The sequence below is a fragment of the Phacochoerus africanus genome, chromosome 4, assembly GCF_016906955.1.
Source record: "Phacochoerus africanus isolate WHEZ1 chromosome 4, ROS_Pafr_v1, whole genome shotgun sequence".
NCBI lineage: Eukaryota > Metazoa > Chordata > Mammalia > Artiodactyla > Suidae > Phacochoerus > Phacochoerus africanus.
Genome location: NC_062547.1, coordinates 101,379,021 through 101,398,153, shown reverse-complemented (window position 1 = coordinate 101,398,153; position 19,133 = coordinate 101,379,021). Strand labels below are relative to the sequence as shown.

Below are 19,133 nucleotides of genomic sequence, written 5' to 3'. Positions count from 1 at the left end.
AAAAGGGAACCCTTCTGCACTGTTGGTGGGAATGTAAATTGGTACAACCACTATGGAGAACAGTATGGAGGTAGCTTAGAATTCAATACATAAAACTACCATATGACCCAGCAATCCCACTCCTGGGCATATATCTGGACAAAACTTTCCTTAGAAAAGACACATGCACCCCCATGTCCATTACAGCACTATTCACAATGGCCAAGACATGGAAACAACTCAAATGTCCATCTTATTAGAAAGATGTGGTATATATACATAATGGAATACTACTGAGCCATAAAAAAGAACAAAATAATGTCATTTGCAGCAACATGGATGGAATTAGAGACTCTCACACTGAGTGAAGTAAGTCAGAAAGAGAAAGACAAACACCGTATGATATCACTTATATCTGGAATCTAATATATGGCACAAATGAAGCTTTCCACAGGAAAAAAAATCATGGACTTGGAGAATAGACTTGTGGTCGCCTAGGGGGAGGGGGAGGGAGTGGGATGGATTGGGAGCTTGGGGTTAATAGATGCAAACTACTGCTTTTGGAATGGGTTAGCAATGAAAACCTGCTATGTAGCACTGAGAACTACAGCTAGTCACTTATGATGGAGCCTGATAATGTGAGAAAAAAGAATGTATACATGTATGTGTAATTAGGTCACTATGTTGTACCACAGGAAAAAAGTGTATTGGGGAAATAATTTTTAAAAATTAAAGAAAAAAAATCTACAAATAAATGCTGGAGAGGGTGTAGAGAATAGGGAACACTCCTACACTGTTGGTGGGAATGTAAATTGGTACAACCAGTATGGAAAACAGTATGGAGGTACCTCAGAAAACTAAATATAGAACTACTGCATGATCCAGCAATCCCATATATAGTAGTATATATAACTACTATATATCTATCCTGATATATATACTAAATTTATATATATATAGTATATATAAATACTAAGTATTTATTCAGATAAAACTTACACTTAAAAAGATACATGCACCTGAAGCAGTATTCACAACAGCCAAGACAGTGAAACAACCTAAATGTCCAGTGACAGAAGAATGGATTAAGACATAATACATATACACAATGGAATACTATTCAGCCATAAAAAAGAGCAAGACAATCCATCTGCAGTAACATGGATGGAACCAGAGATTCTCATACTAAGTGAATTAAGTCAGAAAGACACTGTATAATATCACTTATATATAGAATCTAATATATGGCACAAATTAACCTATCTACAGAAACGAAAGAAACTCATGGACATGGAGAACAGACCTGTGGTTGCCAAGGTGGGGGGGAGTAGGGTATAATGGGAGTTTGGGGCTAGGAGATGCAAACTATTACATTTGGAGTAGATAAGGAATGAGATCCTTCTGTATAGCACAGGCAACTACATCCAATCACTTGTGAAGGAACATGATGGAAAATAAGAAGAAGAAAAGTGTGTATATAGGTATGACTGGGTCACTTTGCTATATAGCAGAAATTGACAAAACACTGTAAATCAATTATAATAATTCTTGAAAAAGAAAAATCTATTTTCAAAGATTGAAAAAATACATATATACACACATGTTAAATACACATGAACTACATACATGTAGGTATGTTTTTAGAGGTTGAGATTCACCTTAGAGTAAAACTTCAATGTCTCACTGTAAACAATTTAAATATTATTCAGGGCTAAGAGTGACTCTTCACTTTCCTTTGATTAAAGTTTCTAAGAGGAGGAACTTCAGCTAGGGTGATAGCACTCCTGGTTTCTTTCTCTCTCCATTCTTAATCCCTTGCTTTAGGAGGTGAAGTTACTTGAAGGAACTGAATATCCTCTGCCAGATAAATCTACATATTTGCAAAGACAGTTGAAATTAACACTTTCTGACATGAAATTAATGCTTTCTGACATGGCCTGCACTGTTGGGGTGGGTAAATCAATTCAGAAATTATGTAATAAAAAACAGACAGGAGTTGCACAGCAAATCCACCTCCTCTAAAACAATTCTTATTCAGCTGATCAACCTATCTGACTTACGTAATTCTATATTGCCTCCAAAGGAGGGAAAGGGATGCAATGTATTAATCCCTGAAAATCCTAAAATTAAAGGTACAGAATATTAAAAATGTCTTTAAGCATAAAGCTCTTTGATAAAACAATTTTTCTAAGTTTGGTCAGTATAAAACTACAGAGTATACATAGTAGGGCTTGGTGTCTTATGAAATAATCATAGATATAAATTACTATTATCAGTAATTAAAATGTAAATAGCTTCCTGCATAAGGAACTTTACCGTATTCATCACTCAAATTTTTAAACCACTTACATGAGTTAATAACACAGCTCTTGAGTGATAGCACCCATTCATATAGACTAGAAATACATAAAACTTTTAAAAATGTGATCTGTTGCTAGAAATAATTATTTTGTCTGATGCCGAACATATATTAATACACACACAATAAAGCCACATGTGGATTATAAGGCATATTACCACAACCAGGGAGAGATGTTACTTTTATTAATTCTAGAGCATGATTTAAACAAATCTTTTAAGTAAATTTCCTTTAGAAAATAACAGATCCTTTCAGAAATTCTTGGCTAGTGAAATTCATCATATCTGCGAACATCGCCTTAGTATTCCAATGGAAAAAGCAATCTATTTTTATAGCTATTAAAAGTCACTTTTATTAGAGTAGTAAAAGTATTTGAACCATATATATTTTGCCTATTGTATTTTATTTATGTATTTAAGAATGTCAAAACCTATTTTGTAGGCTATTTCAAGAAATGTTGTCAAAGAAGGGAAGTTTGAGTAGCTTTAAAAACCTGACATCTGTTCATTTAAAATACCCACATACAGAACTGTTAATAGAAATATATAGAAAGCAATGAAAAAAAAATCACTGTAATGCTATCACCCAAAAAGTTTTATTTAAAGACTGCCTTTTAAACTTTGTGTTTCTGGGAGTTCTCCTCATGGCTTAGCATTAACAAACCCAAATAGTATCCATGAGGAAGCAGGTTTGATCCCTGGCCTTGCTCAGTGGGCTAAGGATCCAGCGTTGCCATGAACTGTGGTGTAGGTGGCAGACACATTTCAGATCTGGTGTTGCTGTGGCTGTGGTACAGTCCACCAGCTACAGCTTTGATTTGACCCCTAGCTTGGGCACTTCCATATACCGTGGGTGCAAGCCTAAAAAAAAAAAGGAAACTTTCTTTTTCTATTTCCTGAGAACTAAATATGTTATACAGAACTACAGGGGAAAAAAATCTATCACATTATATTCCTCTTTTAGACAAAGTTAGTAACAGTTATTTTACAATTTGAATGTTAATTATTAATAAGGTGATATTTTAATACATTTTGGTTTGATGTATAAATTATTAAATAATTTAGACTTACAAGAGTTGTGTATAATGCAAAGTTTTCATAGTAAATAATATTGTCTTTATAATGGAATAAATAGTTACTGTGTATTTTTTTTTGTCTTTTGTCTTTTTTGTTGTTGTTGTTGTTGTTGTTGCTGCTATTTCTTGGGCCGCTCCCGCGGCACATGGAGGTTCCCAGGCTAGGGGTTGAATCGGAGCTGTAGCCACCGGCCTACGCCAGAGCCACAGCAACGCGGGATCCGAGCCACGTCTGCAACCTACACCACAGCTCACGGCAATGCTGGATCGTTAACCCACTGAGCAAGGGCAGGGACCGAACCCGCAACCTCATGGTTCCTAGTTGGATTCGTTAACCACTGCGCCACGACGGGAACTCCTACCGTGTATATTTAACAGCATTTTTTGTTAAAGCAAGAGTCCATAGTAAAATGAAAACTGGACCAACTGTGCTTAATGATAGAAATCAGGAAAGTCTTTTTAATTCTTTCCTTTGAAAAACAATTAAAGTGAAACAAATTAAACAAGCAAAGTGGAAAGTATGAAACACAGGTGAAAAAGTCCAACATCCTGTTTAAGTAGTATACAAATGAGTGTTAAAAAACAAATCAGAATACAGGACATTTACAGGTTTATCAAAGAAGCAGGGCTATTAGCTAAACCTCCACAGAATTGTAAATCCCAGTGATGGCACCCAATTCCTAGTAGTTTTGTAGAAAATAAATTCCATTAACCTAACTAATAGACTCCTATAATAAAACAATGTGCTTGAAGTAACAGGATTTACAATATATAATTTGGCAATGCTTTTAATACCAAATGATATGACAAACTACAGCCTAGATCACAGACCTAATTCATACAGTTACATGGGAAAATTGTTATCTATATATATAAGGATAGATATAGACATATATGGATATAAGGATATATTTGTATTTATAAAATTAGTATTTTAATGGCTATTCCTGTGACCCTTTAGGATTAAGAAAATAATAAACAATGGCCTGATATGCCAATGAACCCAAAGAGAGGACTATACAAAATAACTCTTACACTTATCACTGACCAAGACAATTCAAAGTCCTTAAAAGTTTTGTGCAGGTTCTGAGGCATGGAGGATAAAGGGCTAATTGCTAGTAGTCTAACACAAGAAATAAAGTAACTAAACCCCTATATAATTGTACCCGCAGTATTTCTTGGGAAATTAGAGTTTTTTTCTAGAACTTACAGGGGTCAGTCCTTCAAGCTTTCACACAGTAGATACTATCCTAACACAACAACAGGAAAAGAAAACAATAAAAAAGCATCTATTTTTAACAGTTAAATGTTCTATCTTTACTGGCAAAAAATTAAAAATATACGAGACTCTCGGTTACAAGAACATGCTCTTTCTGGAATATTAAAGTTTGCAACGATTTTTTAAAAATCTAGTTACTTACCTTGTACCATATAATACACACAACCAAGGAGATAACGATTGGAAAAGAGCCGGCATTTATGCAGAACAAGCAACTGTCTCTGTGGTGTGGACTTTCCCAAAATATCTTCCACATGGACCTATCCCTGATGCCTGAAATTCCTCTGCGGTTGGTGTCAGTTAGTAACGCAAATAAACCTATAGCAATCATCATCACAATTAAGGCCATTTCATTATATACTAGCTTTTTAGGTCTATGAATTTTTTACAAGTGACACATAGACAGAATATGCTGAAAAGAGAACTCAGATAGAGGCAAGAATGTAGATATAAATACAAAGGTCTTGTTTGGGAAGGAGGGTGAAAGAGCAGAGTGTAACAGTTGGGTGAAAGAGAGAAGTACTGCATAAAAGAAGGGCAGGGATGCTTAAAGCAGTCTGGGGTAAGAAAATAAGGATACTTTTATACTCTGCATTACAGTGTCTGATAACCAGACACAGAGTATTATGGAACCGTGAGAATACAACATATCCTAAAAATCAGTAAGCATGCTACTAAGATAAATAAGGGATTTATAAAAAAGCTTAATTTATATAATTGCATTTAAGAACTAAGAATTTTCCCCGAAAATAAATTTTACTGACTGGTCTTTTAACTTTAATTAACACATAATAGAAAATTTGAGAAACACTACAAAGTATATGGGAAGATTAAAATCATGTCTAATTCCTTCACTCTGTAATATCACTGTCACTATTTGGGAGTGGTGAGAGGGGTTTGACTTGAAGGTTTTATTTATGTGTGTGTAAAAAACATAAAAAACAATTTAGATTATATAATTTAGTAACAATTTTTATGTAAAATTATATCATGGTCATTTTTCCATGCTACTGAATATTTCACGGTTTTAAGACCAGCAGGTTGAAAAATAGTGGTTTCTTATTGTTATTCAAATGAACTATTTTGATTTTAAACCTGCTACTATTTTGATTTCACATCTACTAAGGTAAATCAGCATTAAAACTTCTCTCTTCTAGAAAGAACCTACCAAGCCTTGAATTTAACCAATATTGCTATTCTGAATTTAAGACGTTGAAAGATTTTCATGATTTCTTTTATCTAAAGCATTTACTGTAAAGTAAACGATACTAAAATTGAAAAAGGTTAAAGTGCTGGTTCTCAATTTTAACCAATGCTACAAAAGCAATACACAAATCACAGTACTCAAAACTGTAAAATCCTGTTTGCCATTGAATGCTGTAACATCAAATGGAGTTTAGGAATGTTGTCCTCTCTTGGTCTAGGAGCCAAATTAGGCCTTCAGCTTAAGTTAATTCAGCTGAGCTTTGGAAAAAGAAGTTTTTTTAAAAAAATACAGTATCTGCTGCCTGTCCTATTCCTCAAAAAATAAGGGATGTGTATGAGTGTACATTGTGTGCATGTGTTTATATGTAAATCAATTATTTGACTAAGGTCTCTAATGATGAGACAGAGATTATTTCAATGGCATCATTCGGGAAAAGAGTCAGTCATAATCAGTCTGATTGATTTTAGCAGTTGAGGCAGAAGTGGAGAAGTAGAAGTGACTGTGGTGAGGAAGAAATTAGAGGCTAAGAAGACTTAGGGAGATGTCCTATCTATCCGGTGCTTACAAAGCACTAGCTGGATGAAAGATACTTGCTTTGGGATAAAGGGGCCTTAAGGAAGCAAGATGAGTAAAAGAGATGATGTTCAGGGAAAAAAGAATGAATGGACAGAGGATATCAGTCACTAGGGATGAAAGCCAAGCCTGCTTTAGTATCCCAGGAACTCTGTGTGTTACTTAGGAGTATAAGGTCTAAAGTTGACCAAGAAGGATTCTGTGGTCTGTATATTTCATATATATATTAGTCCATCTCCTTGAGAACCTACATGTTATTTGCCCTTCTTATACAGATTGGGTTATTGGGGAATCTAAGAGATTAAGAAACTAGTTCAAGCGTACGAAAAGGGCTTGCCAAGAGGCACAACAGTCAAAGATACAAATCTGTTTCTACAAAAACTCCATGTCTTTTCTACAAAGCATTTTGACTTTAATTTCAGAGCTTAGTTGAGTACTTTCAACATTATAATTTTACAAAGCAATCTATCTTAAGCTAGCGAAAAAAAAACCACATCGCACGAAAAGGAAGCTACTATGAGGGTGGAAAGACATTTAGATACCAAGGTCGTGAAAATATTTAAATGTAATTACAAATGAATTTTAGAAAAATAATACTAATGTCTAAAATTTCAAGGCATTTCCAGGAACAATTTAAAGAGTGACTTTTTTTTCCTACAAAAAAGAAAATTTTCATAATTTTCCTCTCAAAGTGGAGTAGTGATTCACTAAATTAGTTCATATGGGCTTTCTTAATCAAAAATAACAAAAATATTAATTTCAAGATAATTTGTGGTGCAGGGGAAACAAATCTAAGAACCATAAGGTTGCGGGTTCAATCCCTGGCCTTGCTCAGTGGGTTAAGGATCCAGTGGTGCTGTGAGCTGTGGTGTAGGTCGCTGACATGGTTCAGATCTGGCGTTGCTGTGACTATGGCGTAGGCCAGAGGCTACAGCTCTGATTCGACCCCTAGCCTGGGAACCTCCATATGCCATGAGTGTGGCCCTAAAAAGACAAAAAAAAAAAAAGAGATAATTTGGATAAATAACTAAGAAAATTTAAAAACTTCGTTATTTTACTTTTAGGCAGTAAAATGTCTCAGGTGACAAATAGTACATAGCACATTTTACAGCACATTATTTTCTATTAGCATATTTAAGGAGAGTCAATTACAAGAGTAACTTAAGATCCATCTTAGTTGTATTTTTGAGAAAGAAGGTTCTTCACTTTCTTTAGGTTTTATTTTTTGCAGTCTATATAGAATTACTGATTTTTTTAAATGTGTTGCTTAAATAGTGAAAAGACTATCTCAGAAGAATCAAAGAAACACCACATAGTTAATAAAAGTATTCTATTGGTTTTCTTAAAGGCAAGGTTTTCAGACATGAGTGAAAATTTTGGACACCTATTATGAAATCTTAAGCGTTCTGAATTGTGATTATGAAAAATAACATACTTGACCGCCTTTTCGAAGACTGTTTCACAGGCTTTAGGGAAGCAAGAAAATATTAAATCATATAATTGAATTTCCCTTAAATCAATAAGGCAAAAGAAAAATCTACATTTAGAAAACAGACCTAACAGGAGCATATTTGTGTTACTGAAGGCTAATTTTCTTCACAATAAAAACGTACACAAGTATTAAAGTACCTTAATTCATTTAAATTTAGAATACTGAGTTAACTTAATCATAATCAAACTAACTCTTTATAAAAGCGCACCTCAAGCTATTAACTTATGTAGGAACACCTGCAATACAGATTAGTCAAACTTGCTTAAAATGGGAACATCTTGCACATCAATAAGCACTTCTAGGAAATGAGGCATAATGTAATAACATAAGCCCAAAAGTTCATGAGGTGCAGAGTCTGTCACACGTACACTGTAAATTCAGTTTAAATTTTCATTCCTAATGTCTCAAAAGGAATTTTTTTCCGCTTTTTTTGATATAGCACAGTCATTCGTCAAAGAGGTTGGTGCTACCAAAATCAAGCTCCATCTAATTTCTGGGTCAAATCCTGCTATGGAGTACTCAAAGTAGATTAAGATTTTGTCAGTATTTAATCAGACGTTTGGGAAGTGGAAGAACTCTCAAGACAACCATAGCCATGTTCCCAGCCTTCAAATGGCTAAGATATTAAAATCCCTAGGAACAGAGATAGACGTGTATGTGTGTGTGTGAGAGAGAGAGAGAAAGATTGTGTGTGTGTGTTTGAAGGCCTAGAGCAGCCGCAGAGTTACGTTCATTACCATTTGGGTAAATTTAAAATTCTACTAGGGAAAAAAGAATGACAACATTTTCCTCGTCACAGGAAGGTGGGCCTGGGGTATCCCAAACACCTGCACTGACGCTGAGTTATGGAAAGCAGCCAAGAATCTGGGACTCAGGGAGAGGCGTCCCAGTCGGTTCTATGGAAACGAGAGACGCGAGTGGCCTAGTGCCGTCTTGGCAGGAAACCCAACTGCGGAGCTGCGCAAACAGGAGGCGGGGGAAGCGGCTGAGCCCCGCACTGCAGAGGCGCTCGGCTACCGTCCCCGCTGCGGCACCGGGGCGGGGTCTGCGGTCGCAGCTCACCGACGCGGGCGCCAAGCGCGGCGACTCGACCGAGAGCGAACAAACGGCAGCTGAGGAAAACGCCAGAGGCAGGCGCCGCCGCCGCTCACCCCGGCCCCTTCCCAGCCTCACAGCCGAGAGGCGCAGAAACTTCGAGGGCACGGAGGAAACATCCCTACAGAGTCAGGGTACACCGTGTCTTCCGAGCTGAGGCCCTTTACCTTCCCGGCCGGAGTTTCTGGGCTGCTTCCTTCGCGCGGCGGCGGGGACAAGGAAGACGACAGCCGCTGCAGCACTGGCTGCTTCACTAATCCGGGCTCTGGGAAATAATTTCCCGCCGCGCGCTCCGCGCCCCCGGAAGCTATTAGGCCATTTCCGGGTGGTTGTTAGTGACGCTCTCCAGCGGTCGTCAGGGCGGTCTGAGAAGGGTGCTGGACTTGATTATTGCTGGCGAGTCAGGGCCCTGCTAGATCAGCTACGAAGGTGGGAAACTGGTGAGTCATTTTTCTGGGTTACCTTTTGGGCCTGGTACTTCCGGCCTCCCGGGGCTCCGTGCAGCATTTCGGCCGGACCAATAAGTGAGCGGGAAAGGACTGAACTAGGAGCCCCCATCATCCCCGTGGGCTCGACCCTCTGTTCTGTTGGAGAAGGCCTTAAGATCCCAACTTACCGTCTTCTCCACTCGCAGCATTTGTCTCCATCTTGGAACTTGACCTCGGCTCCCGAAGTGCCCCTGGGCAAGGCCAAAGACACCGTCTACCGCTACTCGGTGTAGCATCGAGTCTCCCAACCAATGATCAAGGGATGTCCATACTTTCCCATTGGCCACTCTTGATTTTCCGGAGGTGCTTTACCATCCTTTTTCTGAGTACTCTTGGCATTACGCTGGAGTGCAGTTCGTGGGAGGAGGCTGCTAGTCGGTTGAAGTGGACACCTTGTATGTTTTGAAAGTGGGATGAGGGGTTCGTTCCTGATTTAGAATTAATTCAGCTGTCCAGGCGCAGTTTGAAATAGGTGAGAATAGTCTGTTTATCTGGCTGCTATGAGCTAATGAGATAGGAGAACAAGTTTAGAATTTCATACATGGGCTTTAGATTTTAATCTTCTGTTAATGAGTTTGCAGGAAGTAGGTGTGCTTTCAGAAAGGTCTGCCCCTGCTCTGCTCCAGGCTTCCTTAGTTAATGAGGGATTCAGGAGAATTTTAGGTGGAAGTCTGCGGTTGAGTAGTTTTAAAATGAAATTGCTTCCGACGGAGGAATAATGTAAGGAAAGGTGCTCATTTGGTGGAAGATTTTAAAAATGTGATAAAATAATCTTGGCAACTTCTCTCTTTTTTTGAGTAATGCAGTTTCTTCAAATAAGTAGTTTACACTCACCACCTTACATTTAAGTAATCACCTGTTCCATAAAACGCAGCTGCTTGGTTTTTTTTCTTTCTTTCTTTCTTCTTCTTTCTTTCTTTCTTTCTTTCTTTCTTTCTTTCTTTCTTTCTTTCTTTCTTTCTTTTCTTTCTTCCACAACAGCCAGTTCCAAAGGGAGTTCTAAGGATAACTCTACCATAAAAAAAAAAAAAAATACATTGTGTTCAAATCAAGGACCCTGATGCACCAGGCAAATGCCTTGTTATTTTTTGAGAGTAATTCAGCCATATTTAGGACAAGTTCATCTCCTTGTTGATTAATAATTCAACTTTCATCATCTCTTCATTTGTTCTCAATTTTGTCATTTTTATTGAATCTTGGTGGTCCGTTCTTCAGCTGAAAGGATTATAAATACTTTAAGGGAGGTTACATGTTTCTATATACCAGCTAGTTTTTAGATAGGTAATAGGGTGTTTTTTTGTTTTATCATTGCTCTTGATTTGTGGCATCTCCTTTCGAATTAATACAGCCAACCGCTAACACTAATCACAAATAGTCACTGCCTGCCACACACTTTACATTTATTATCTTAAACTTACTGCCATTCTACAAGAAAAGTCATTTATCCCTGTTTTGCAAACATTTTATACCAAGGCTCAAAGACATACCCACAGATTATACACTTAAATGGCAACTGAGATTTGAACCCAGTTTACCTGACTCCAACCCTTGGCTCTTTTTCATGTGCTCTATACTTCCTCTCGTTAATAGCCATAACAGAATCATTCTTTTCACTCTCAGGTAAAATTGGATAAGTAGTAAATCACATTCAGAAGTCAAATGGATAGCAAAACTTGAGTATAAAGAGATTTAAGGAATGTGTAAGCAATTAATTCCTTAATGTGTTAATATTAAGGAATGTGTTAGGGAATTTAAGGAATCACAATAAGGTAATTTTCACATATACATAATCCAAATTCTTTTCTGTATTGATGCTAGGTCAGTTTTATCATCCTAATTCAAATCAAGCAATCTAGAGACCATTAGTATATTAGTGACTCTAAGTCTAGAGTATCAGCTATCTATTTAGGCAGCTTCTATTTGTGTGTCTATGTAAAAACAGAGAAAATGAGTGATGAGTACAAATTCATAGAACTGAACTTTGTGATGCTCTCTAAGGAATTATTATCCATTGGCTGTTAGCAAAACCATTCTGTTCCACTCATGTAACCCTCAGAGAGATGGTCATTATCACACATTTTAAGAGACTATGCTTAACTAAACCTACCCCTTCCAATATTCTGTTGTATGTAAAGAAATAGAAATAGATTGCCAGGGAAATTTACTTAAAGTCTAGTTAAAGTAACTAGTACTAGAAATGATATAGAAATTATAAATAGTATTTCGTTTTGCAGAAAAAAAAATACATGTAATTTCAAATCCTTATGTCCAGTGTTGTATTGACTTCTATGTGAAAGATACTTGCTTTGGATGTCTCACAGGTAGATCTCAGTAATAACTTTGTTTTTGATCAAATTTCAGGGCTTATGAAGGTTGAGATTACATCTGTTTTGTTCATCTCATAACCAGCATCTCACACGGTGCCTGGCATGGAATAGGAGCTCAACCAACATTTATTTAATGAACAGTTCCTTTTAAAAATGTTATTTATCTACAGAGAAACATTTGTACATGTTTTTTTCTAACATAGACTTACCACATAAATGCATACTTATTTATCAATACTCACTTTGGCTCTGAAACGTAACGTAACGTCCACTCCAAGACTCATCCATAAAAGGCAATGTGATATCCTGCATATAAAACTGGACAGTGAGACAGGAAATAAGAGAATACCTAATATTTGTTAGTGCTTACTCTCTGCTATGCAGTGTTACACTTAATCCTCATGGCACTATAGGGTTAGTATTAATCCCTCTTTTAGGGATGAGAAAACAAAGATAAGTTTACCAGAGCCTCCAGTTGGATTTTAATCCTGGCTTATCTACTAACTAGGTATATACACAGGCAAATTTCTCTGATGATTTTATTTTTCATCTATAACATAAAGGTTAGATTAGATGATCTGTAAAGTTTCTTCTGGCTCAAAAAAAATCCTCTGACTTTGGTTGACTCTCAGGTATTATCTCAATATATCAGTACTAGTGTGCTAGAAAATCTTCATGAGTAAGTTTTTTCATGTATTTAGTGGTGTCTTCCACATTGATAAATGTACAGTTATGTTTTCATTATGAAAATTATAAGATTAGAGTTTAAAAAAATCTCAGCTATGTTTTTTGCCAGTCTCTGCCAGTCTCTTAGGGCCACACTCCTCACGGCATATGGAAGTTTGCAGACTAGGGGTCAAATCGGAGCTGCAGCTGCTGGCCTATACCACAGCCAAAGGAATGTCAGATCCAAGCCTCATCTGCGGCCTACACCAAAGCTCACAGCAATACTGGATCCTTTAACCTACTGAGCGAGGCCAAGGATGGACCCCGCATCGTCATGGATCCTAGTCTGGGTTTGTTACCACTGAGCCATGATGGGAACTCCTGTCTCAAGTCTCTCAACCCTTGTGAGCTTATGTTTTCACATGTAAAATGGATCCACCAAGAGTGCTGTGTAGAGTTAAGTGAAATGATAGATATATAAAGCCTGACACACACTGCTTGACACATAGTTGGCAGTAATTATTTTTTCTTTCCCCCCCTACCTCCCCAATCTTGGAGGATAAAACATTGGTGAATGTAAAAATGCTTTGTAGGTTAGTCAGAGGTAAAGAATCTTTTTACTCATAGTCTACTAGGAAAGTTATGTTCATAAATAGTTACTGTATGAGGGACAATTTATATATAATCATTGTAAACAAAACATGATGGAAACAGAGGAAAGAAATTTTGTTTCCAGGACGACAGGTGAAGAAAGATTTTATGAAGGTAGTGCTGACTTGGGACCTTAAAGGATGGTGAGCATTTTGGCAAGGGGACGAGAAGGAAGAATGTTCCATTGGGGAATGCAAAGGTAACAGAAAAGAGATTATTGAGTACACGTTAGATATATGAGATGGGTGAAGGCTAATGATAAAAGGCAAAACAGGAGTTCCCATCATGGCTCAGTGGTAACAAACCCAGACTAGGATCCATGACGATGCGGGGTCCATCCTTGGCCTCGCTCAGTAGGTTAAAGGATCCAGTATTGCTGTGAGCTTTGGTGTAGGCCGCAGATGAGGCTTGGATCTGACATTCCTTTGGCTGTGGTATAGGCCAGCAGCTGCAGCTCCGATTTGACCCCTAGTCTGCAAACTTCCATATGCCGTGAGGAGTGTGGCCCTAAAAAGCAAAATTAAAAAAAAAAAAAGGCACAACAGATGAGTTCAGGGCAAGCTGTGGTTAAACTGTGATCATGTTAAGGATGTTAGGCTTTTCACAGTAAGCAATGTGTTTTGTGTGTAATCAGGATGGGGTTGACATTTGGCTGTTATGGAAATACTATTCATTTGTTTTAGAAATATAAGAACGGAGTTCCCGTTGTGGCTCAGCAGTAACAAACCCAGCTACTATCCATGAGGACACAGGTTCAATCCCTAGCCTTGCTCAGTGGGTTAAGGATCCATCGTTGCCATGAGCTGTTGTGTAGATCACAGAAGTGGTTTGGATCCCACGTTGCTGTGACTGTGGCATAGGCCGGCAACTACAGCTCTGATTTGACCTCTAGCCTGGGAACTTACATATGCCTCACGTGTGGCACTAAAAAGCAAAAAAAAAAGGAAGGAAGGAAGGAGATAGGAGAGGTAGGAAAAATTGCCCACAATCTCACTCCAGCCCCAGCCAAGCACCTGCTCACTGACCCCCAACTCAGTCAGGTCCCCTCTTGGCTTAGGAGTACTGCTCTCCATCCTAGTGAACAATGAGCTGTGACTTATGACTTCAGGCAGGCTCATAGGTGGGAGGGGGCTCTGAAGGGCCCGCTGGCCTTTTTTTCTGGGACTCCACCTCAAGGGGCTGTCTGGCCCTATTTAAGGTTCTCCCCTTGCACGGGGACTGGTCTACAAGCCCATTGCTCTACTGGGCAGTGACACCCAGATGTGGTAGCAGCAGGGCTTCTGTGGGTGCCATCTAGGACTATGGGGTCTTCCCACACCCACTTCCTGAATGCTCCCTGAATCCTGCCCCTTCCTCTTGTCTGGGGTTCTGGGCAACCACCTACCCATCTCTGAGCCTCACTTTCCCCATCTGAAGTCACAGGGTGGACTAGGTAGGGGTCCCTTAGCTTTTCTTTCTCAAGAGTGGCTCTAAGAAGGCGCCCATCCCCTGTGGTCTGGCCAGATCTGCATCTGCCTCATACTACTCATACTCCCAGCTTGGGGTGCTTGGGTCCCTCAAGATCCCCCTTTCTGCCCATGTCTTTCCACAATATATCCTCTATAGGAAAACAAAAAAACAAAGCAAACAAATCAACCAACCATTTCCCTTCAAGTGTTTGAGTACTGCTGAGTTACTTCCAGTCTGCTCGACACCCGATTCTGCCAGTTTTTCACACTACTGCTGGGCTATGTCCTTTTAAGGCTGTTAAACCACCAGGGTTTGTTCATTATAAGTGATGATTCTGCATCTGGTGACTCACTTCATCAGGTGACTGATTAAGGGAAGTTTTTGAGTGATGAACTCAAAGTTGAGTCAGGAAGCAAAAGCAAAAATCAGTATAATTATGTTAAAAAGCCTCAGAAAGTGGGCAGACAATCCAGCCTTCCATTTCAACTGCTGGTATGTTATTGGAGGCAGGTTTTTGAAACAGTGCTCCAGCTATTTCTTTGTAAATTTTGGTTAAAATACAAATAGACAAGTATAGAGATGGGTCAAGAAATATCCTAAATTGCTAGTATTTTATCTGTAATATGTATGTATGCTCATACACCCATAAAGAGAGAGAGAATAAACATATATGGCTGTTTAAATCATTTAGGGGATTCTTTGCTGAATAAAGTTCTCAGGACAAATTATCTAAAATTAAAACCTAAAAAAGGATACAATTGTTATTTTGATTAATTAGGCAAATCAGTATAATGTAAAACAGCTGAGGAGTTCCCTGGTAGCCTAGCAGTTAAGGACTTGGTATTTTCGCTGCTGTGGTTCGGGTTACTGCTGTGGATCTGGTTCAGTCCCTGCCCTGGGAACTTCCAAATGCCATGGGTGCAGCCAAAAATAAGTAAATAAGTAAGTAAAAAAACAAAAAAACAAAAACAAAAAACATCTGAATTCAGAAAATATCTGAGATCAAACTCATGAACTTATATAATATGATCTTAGACATTTCTTAAATTCTTTGAGTTACATAAATTCCAATTTCGTCTATAAAATGGATTTATGAGGATTAAATGTAATAAATGTGCGAAAACATAAAGAGGCATCAGAAAAATTTATTAGGGATCTATCTTGTTTTTGTTGTTATGTAATAAAATCTAATCGCTTTAAAATAAGGTCTGCATCTCTATCCATAAAATCACACAGACTTGATTTTAAATCCCTGCTCTGTCACTAGTTGTGTCATGTGGGGAGAAAAATTACTTTTCTACTCTGTTTCCTTATTTATAAAATGAAAATAGTAATAATGTTTTCATAGGACTTTTGTGAAGATTCAGTGAAGGTAATGATGCCTAGAGTTTAATGCGGTGGCTAGACTTGTACTTAGCTCAAATTCCCAGAGAAGCAGATGCAAAGGGATTAAATGTGCAAGAAATTTATTGGGGGAAATTGGCAGTAAAGGATAAAGAAAAGGGAGCTACAGTCATGAGTGAGGTCCCTTCAGGCCTCTTGAAGTTCTGTCAGCCAGTTCAGGAGAAGGAGAGGGAAGGAAGGAAAGAAGGGTAAGAAAATTCATAAACCCGTGCCCTGTTCTAAGAAAGCCTCAACCAGGCCACGGGGAATTCAAGAGCCAAAGTCATCTGTTAGAGGAATCCCATGTCACCACATTACTCAATGTATGTTGGTTATTTGCAAAAATTATTAACAGTTGTTACATGCTGTAATTTACAAGTGTGTTTAAATTTCAACTCCTCAGCACTAAAGAAGTGACAACTTGTCCAGATAACTCAGGAAACATGTAACTTGAAACAGAAGCTAAGTTCTAAGAATCAAAATTTAGTATTCTTTCTTTTGTATCATGCCTCCAGGAAAAAACTTCTTGTTTATGCTACTTAGGGCACATAATTACTCTGTTTTCTGCTTGGTTACTATGATGATCATACTTTTCTGTCACTTTCATTATTTGTTTGCTAAGATTTCCTGAAAAGAGCTCTTCCCTGACTCTGGCCATTGAGTATCAGGGAGGATGTATAGCTACAGTTGATTTTAGCAGTCAGTAGCCAACCCGTATTACCTAAATTTACTGCTCATTTTCTCTGTGGGGAACACAGCTAGTTTAACAATTTAAATCTGGAGTTTACCTAAATTAAACTAAGAAGTGATGGTTGTTCTTTTCGAGAAGCACTATACTGATAAAGTCTTAATTTTGTACTAATACCAGTGAATATTATTCTTTACTTCATGACATTGTTACCAATTTTTCTTGCTTTTTTAGACTTTAGCTCACCAAATATTTTCATTTTTGAAATGCAAGTTTTGTGTATAATCATGTGATAATTTATTCCTTTTTTATTTTTTAAAAATAGATCATTATTTACTTTTCTAGTAAATATTCATTCAGAAAGGGAGCAGAGAAGGCTCCCCCAAAATGTGCCACTTTGACCTGTGGCTTGTTTGGAGCTAAAGGTAATCAAGATCCAACAGACTCAAGAAAAACTTTTCCCTCTCTCTTAGCTACCTGAAAGTATTTAGGTAGGAGGGCTGTACTAGGAAAAGAGCTACTGCCAGAGAAAACTACTATCTGAGTGACTTATATGTAGGGCAAAGCAAATGCCCTCCTGTGAATTACCCTTCTTCCCTCCCCTATCATATATTCCATAGCTCAGAATGGCATGTAAACTTCAACTGCCTGACTTGCCCTTGGGTCTCCTATTTTAATGGAGCTCCTATCCATTCAAAGTTAAATATGTTTTTCTCTTATTATTCTGCTTTCAATTTATTTATTAGAGCCAAAGAACCTAAAGGGAAGAAGTGAACATTTTTCCACCCCTATAGGACTTCCCCTCAAAAAATGCCTATGGGCAATTCTCTGTGAGAATTCATTTCCCTGCAGTGAGTTCAGTCCTCTGCTACTCAAGAGATTGGACTGGTGAAGAGTTTGGGAGTAGGGTTGTCTATAAATGAAGCCCTCCTTCTAAGCTTTGTTTCTGTGTTGCCTATGTACCCTGTTAACATTGAGGCTGCCTTTGTTCATTCTTTTGATTGTCTTTACCTGGTGGTGATCTTTCTGTGAGTTTCTCCTTAATGACTCAGCAGTTCTCAAACTTTTGGTTTCAGAGGTTCTTTGCACTCTGAAATTTTGATGACCTCAAACAAAGAGTTTCTATGTACATAATTATATCTACTTAGGTTTATTATATTATAAATTAAAATTAACTATTTTAAGAAATATTTAATTAAATAATAAAACCATTGCATGTTAACATAATAGCATTAAAAATAACTAATTGTCAAAACAAAATTTTAGTGGAAGAGTGGCGGTCTCTTTAATGTCTGACTTAATAGAAGAGCACTGAATTCTCAGCTCTGCTTCTGGATTCAGTCTGTTGTGATGCGTTATCTTGATTGAAGTAAGGCAACAAAATCCAACCTCATACAGACATATAGTTGGAAAAGAAAGGAATATTTTAATGGTGTTTTCAGATAATTGTGCATATTTTTCTTTGATCTTAAACCAAAACCTAACAAGTGGTAGTTTTTTAGTTTAGTTGGAATGTGAAATCTGAAATCAGCTCAATTAACTTTTTCTATTCTGTTACTTTAAAATCCCTTGGTCCGTCTTGCACTTTGAATGCATCTTTTTTTAACCAACACATGCTTTTGTTGCATAATGCATTGGCCATATGAAAAATATTGATTCAGTGAGTTATGCTCATCTTCCAAATTTTAATGTATTTCATTATACAATGTCAAAAAAAAAATCCCATTTGTTAATATCACCAGCAATCTCATCAGGAAAATCTTAAAATATTGGCAAACTGTCCAGCTGAGAGTAAACAAATTTTCCAAGATTTTTGTTTTTGCTTTGAAAGCTCTGATTTTATTATTGGCAACAAATACTGTCTAATATTGTCCTTGAAATGACAGCTCGGTTTGATTAATTTTGAGGAAATATGTGGTGTACTCAAAGGTTGAGTTAATGAAATTACTGTTTTTTAATACCTTGTCAAGGACATTATTAAGTCAACCTGCCATTATTTTTAATTTTAACTCTGTGATGGTACAAAAATATGAGTATAGTAGTAGGCAGGATACTGCCCTCCCAAGAGATGCCTTCATCCTAATCCCTGGAACCTGTGAATATGTTATGTTACATGACAAAAGTGATTTAAAATTGCTAATCAATTTACCTTAAAATAGTGAGATTATTCTGGGTTATTTAAGTGCGTGCCATGTAATCACAATGGTTCTCAAATGTGGAAGAAGGAGGCAAAAGGATAATTCAGAGAGATGCAATATGAAGAGGACTCATATAGCTGGCTAGAAAATAGGAGAAGTGGGTGACCAGCCAAGGAATGAGAGCAGCCTCTAGAAGCTAAAAAATGCAAGGAAACAACGGATTCTCTTCAGAGCTTCCAGAAAGGAATGCAGCTCTCGTGACCATTTGGTCTTAGCCTGGTGAG

General features: G+C 37.6%; 2 protein-coding genes across 6 annotated transcripts in view; one reads left to right on the top strand and one right to left on the bottom strand.

Annotated features, from left to right (window-relative positions):
- The window catches only part of SLF1 (SMC5-SMC6 complex localization factor 1), an 82,902-nt gene extending 73,152 nt beyond the window's left edge, over positions 1-9,750 (bottom strand). Inside the window, exon 1 of one of the 2 annotated variants that reach the window (XM_047778301.1) lies at positions 9,676-9,750. In XM_047778301.1, coding sequence (XP_047634257.1) covers positions 9,676-9,696 — 21 coding nt within the window. In that variant the 5' untranslated portion in view covers positions 9,697-9,750. Of the gene's footprint in view, positions 1-9,226; positions 9,329-9,675 lie in introns of those variants that run through there. The other variant, XM_047778302.1, reaches the window with a different exon arrangement.
- KIAA0825 (KIAA0825 ortholog) overlaps positions 9,373-19,133 on the top strand; it is a 402,395-nt gene continuing 392,634 nt past the window's right edge. For 3 of the 4 annotated variants that reach the window (XM_047778295.1, XM_047778298.1, XM_047778299.1), the window contains exon 1: positions 9,373-9,499. The gene's annotated coding sequence lies outside the window, so the exon portion shown is untranslated. The remainder of the gene's footprint in view (positions 9,500-19,133) is intronic. The other variant, XM_047778296.1, reaches the window with a different exon arrangement.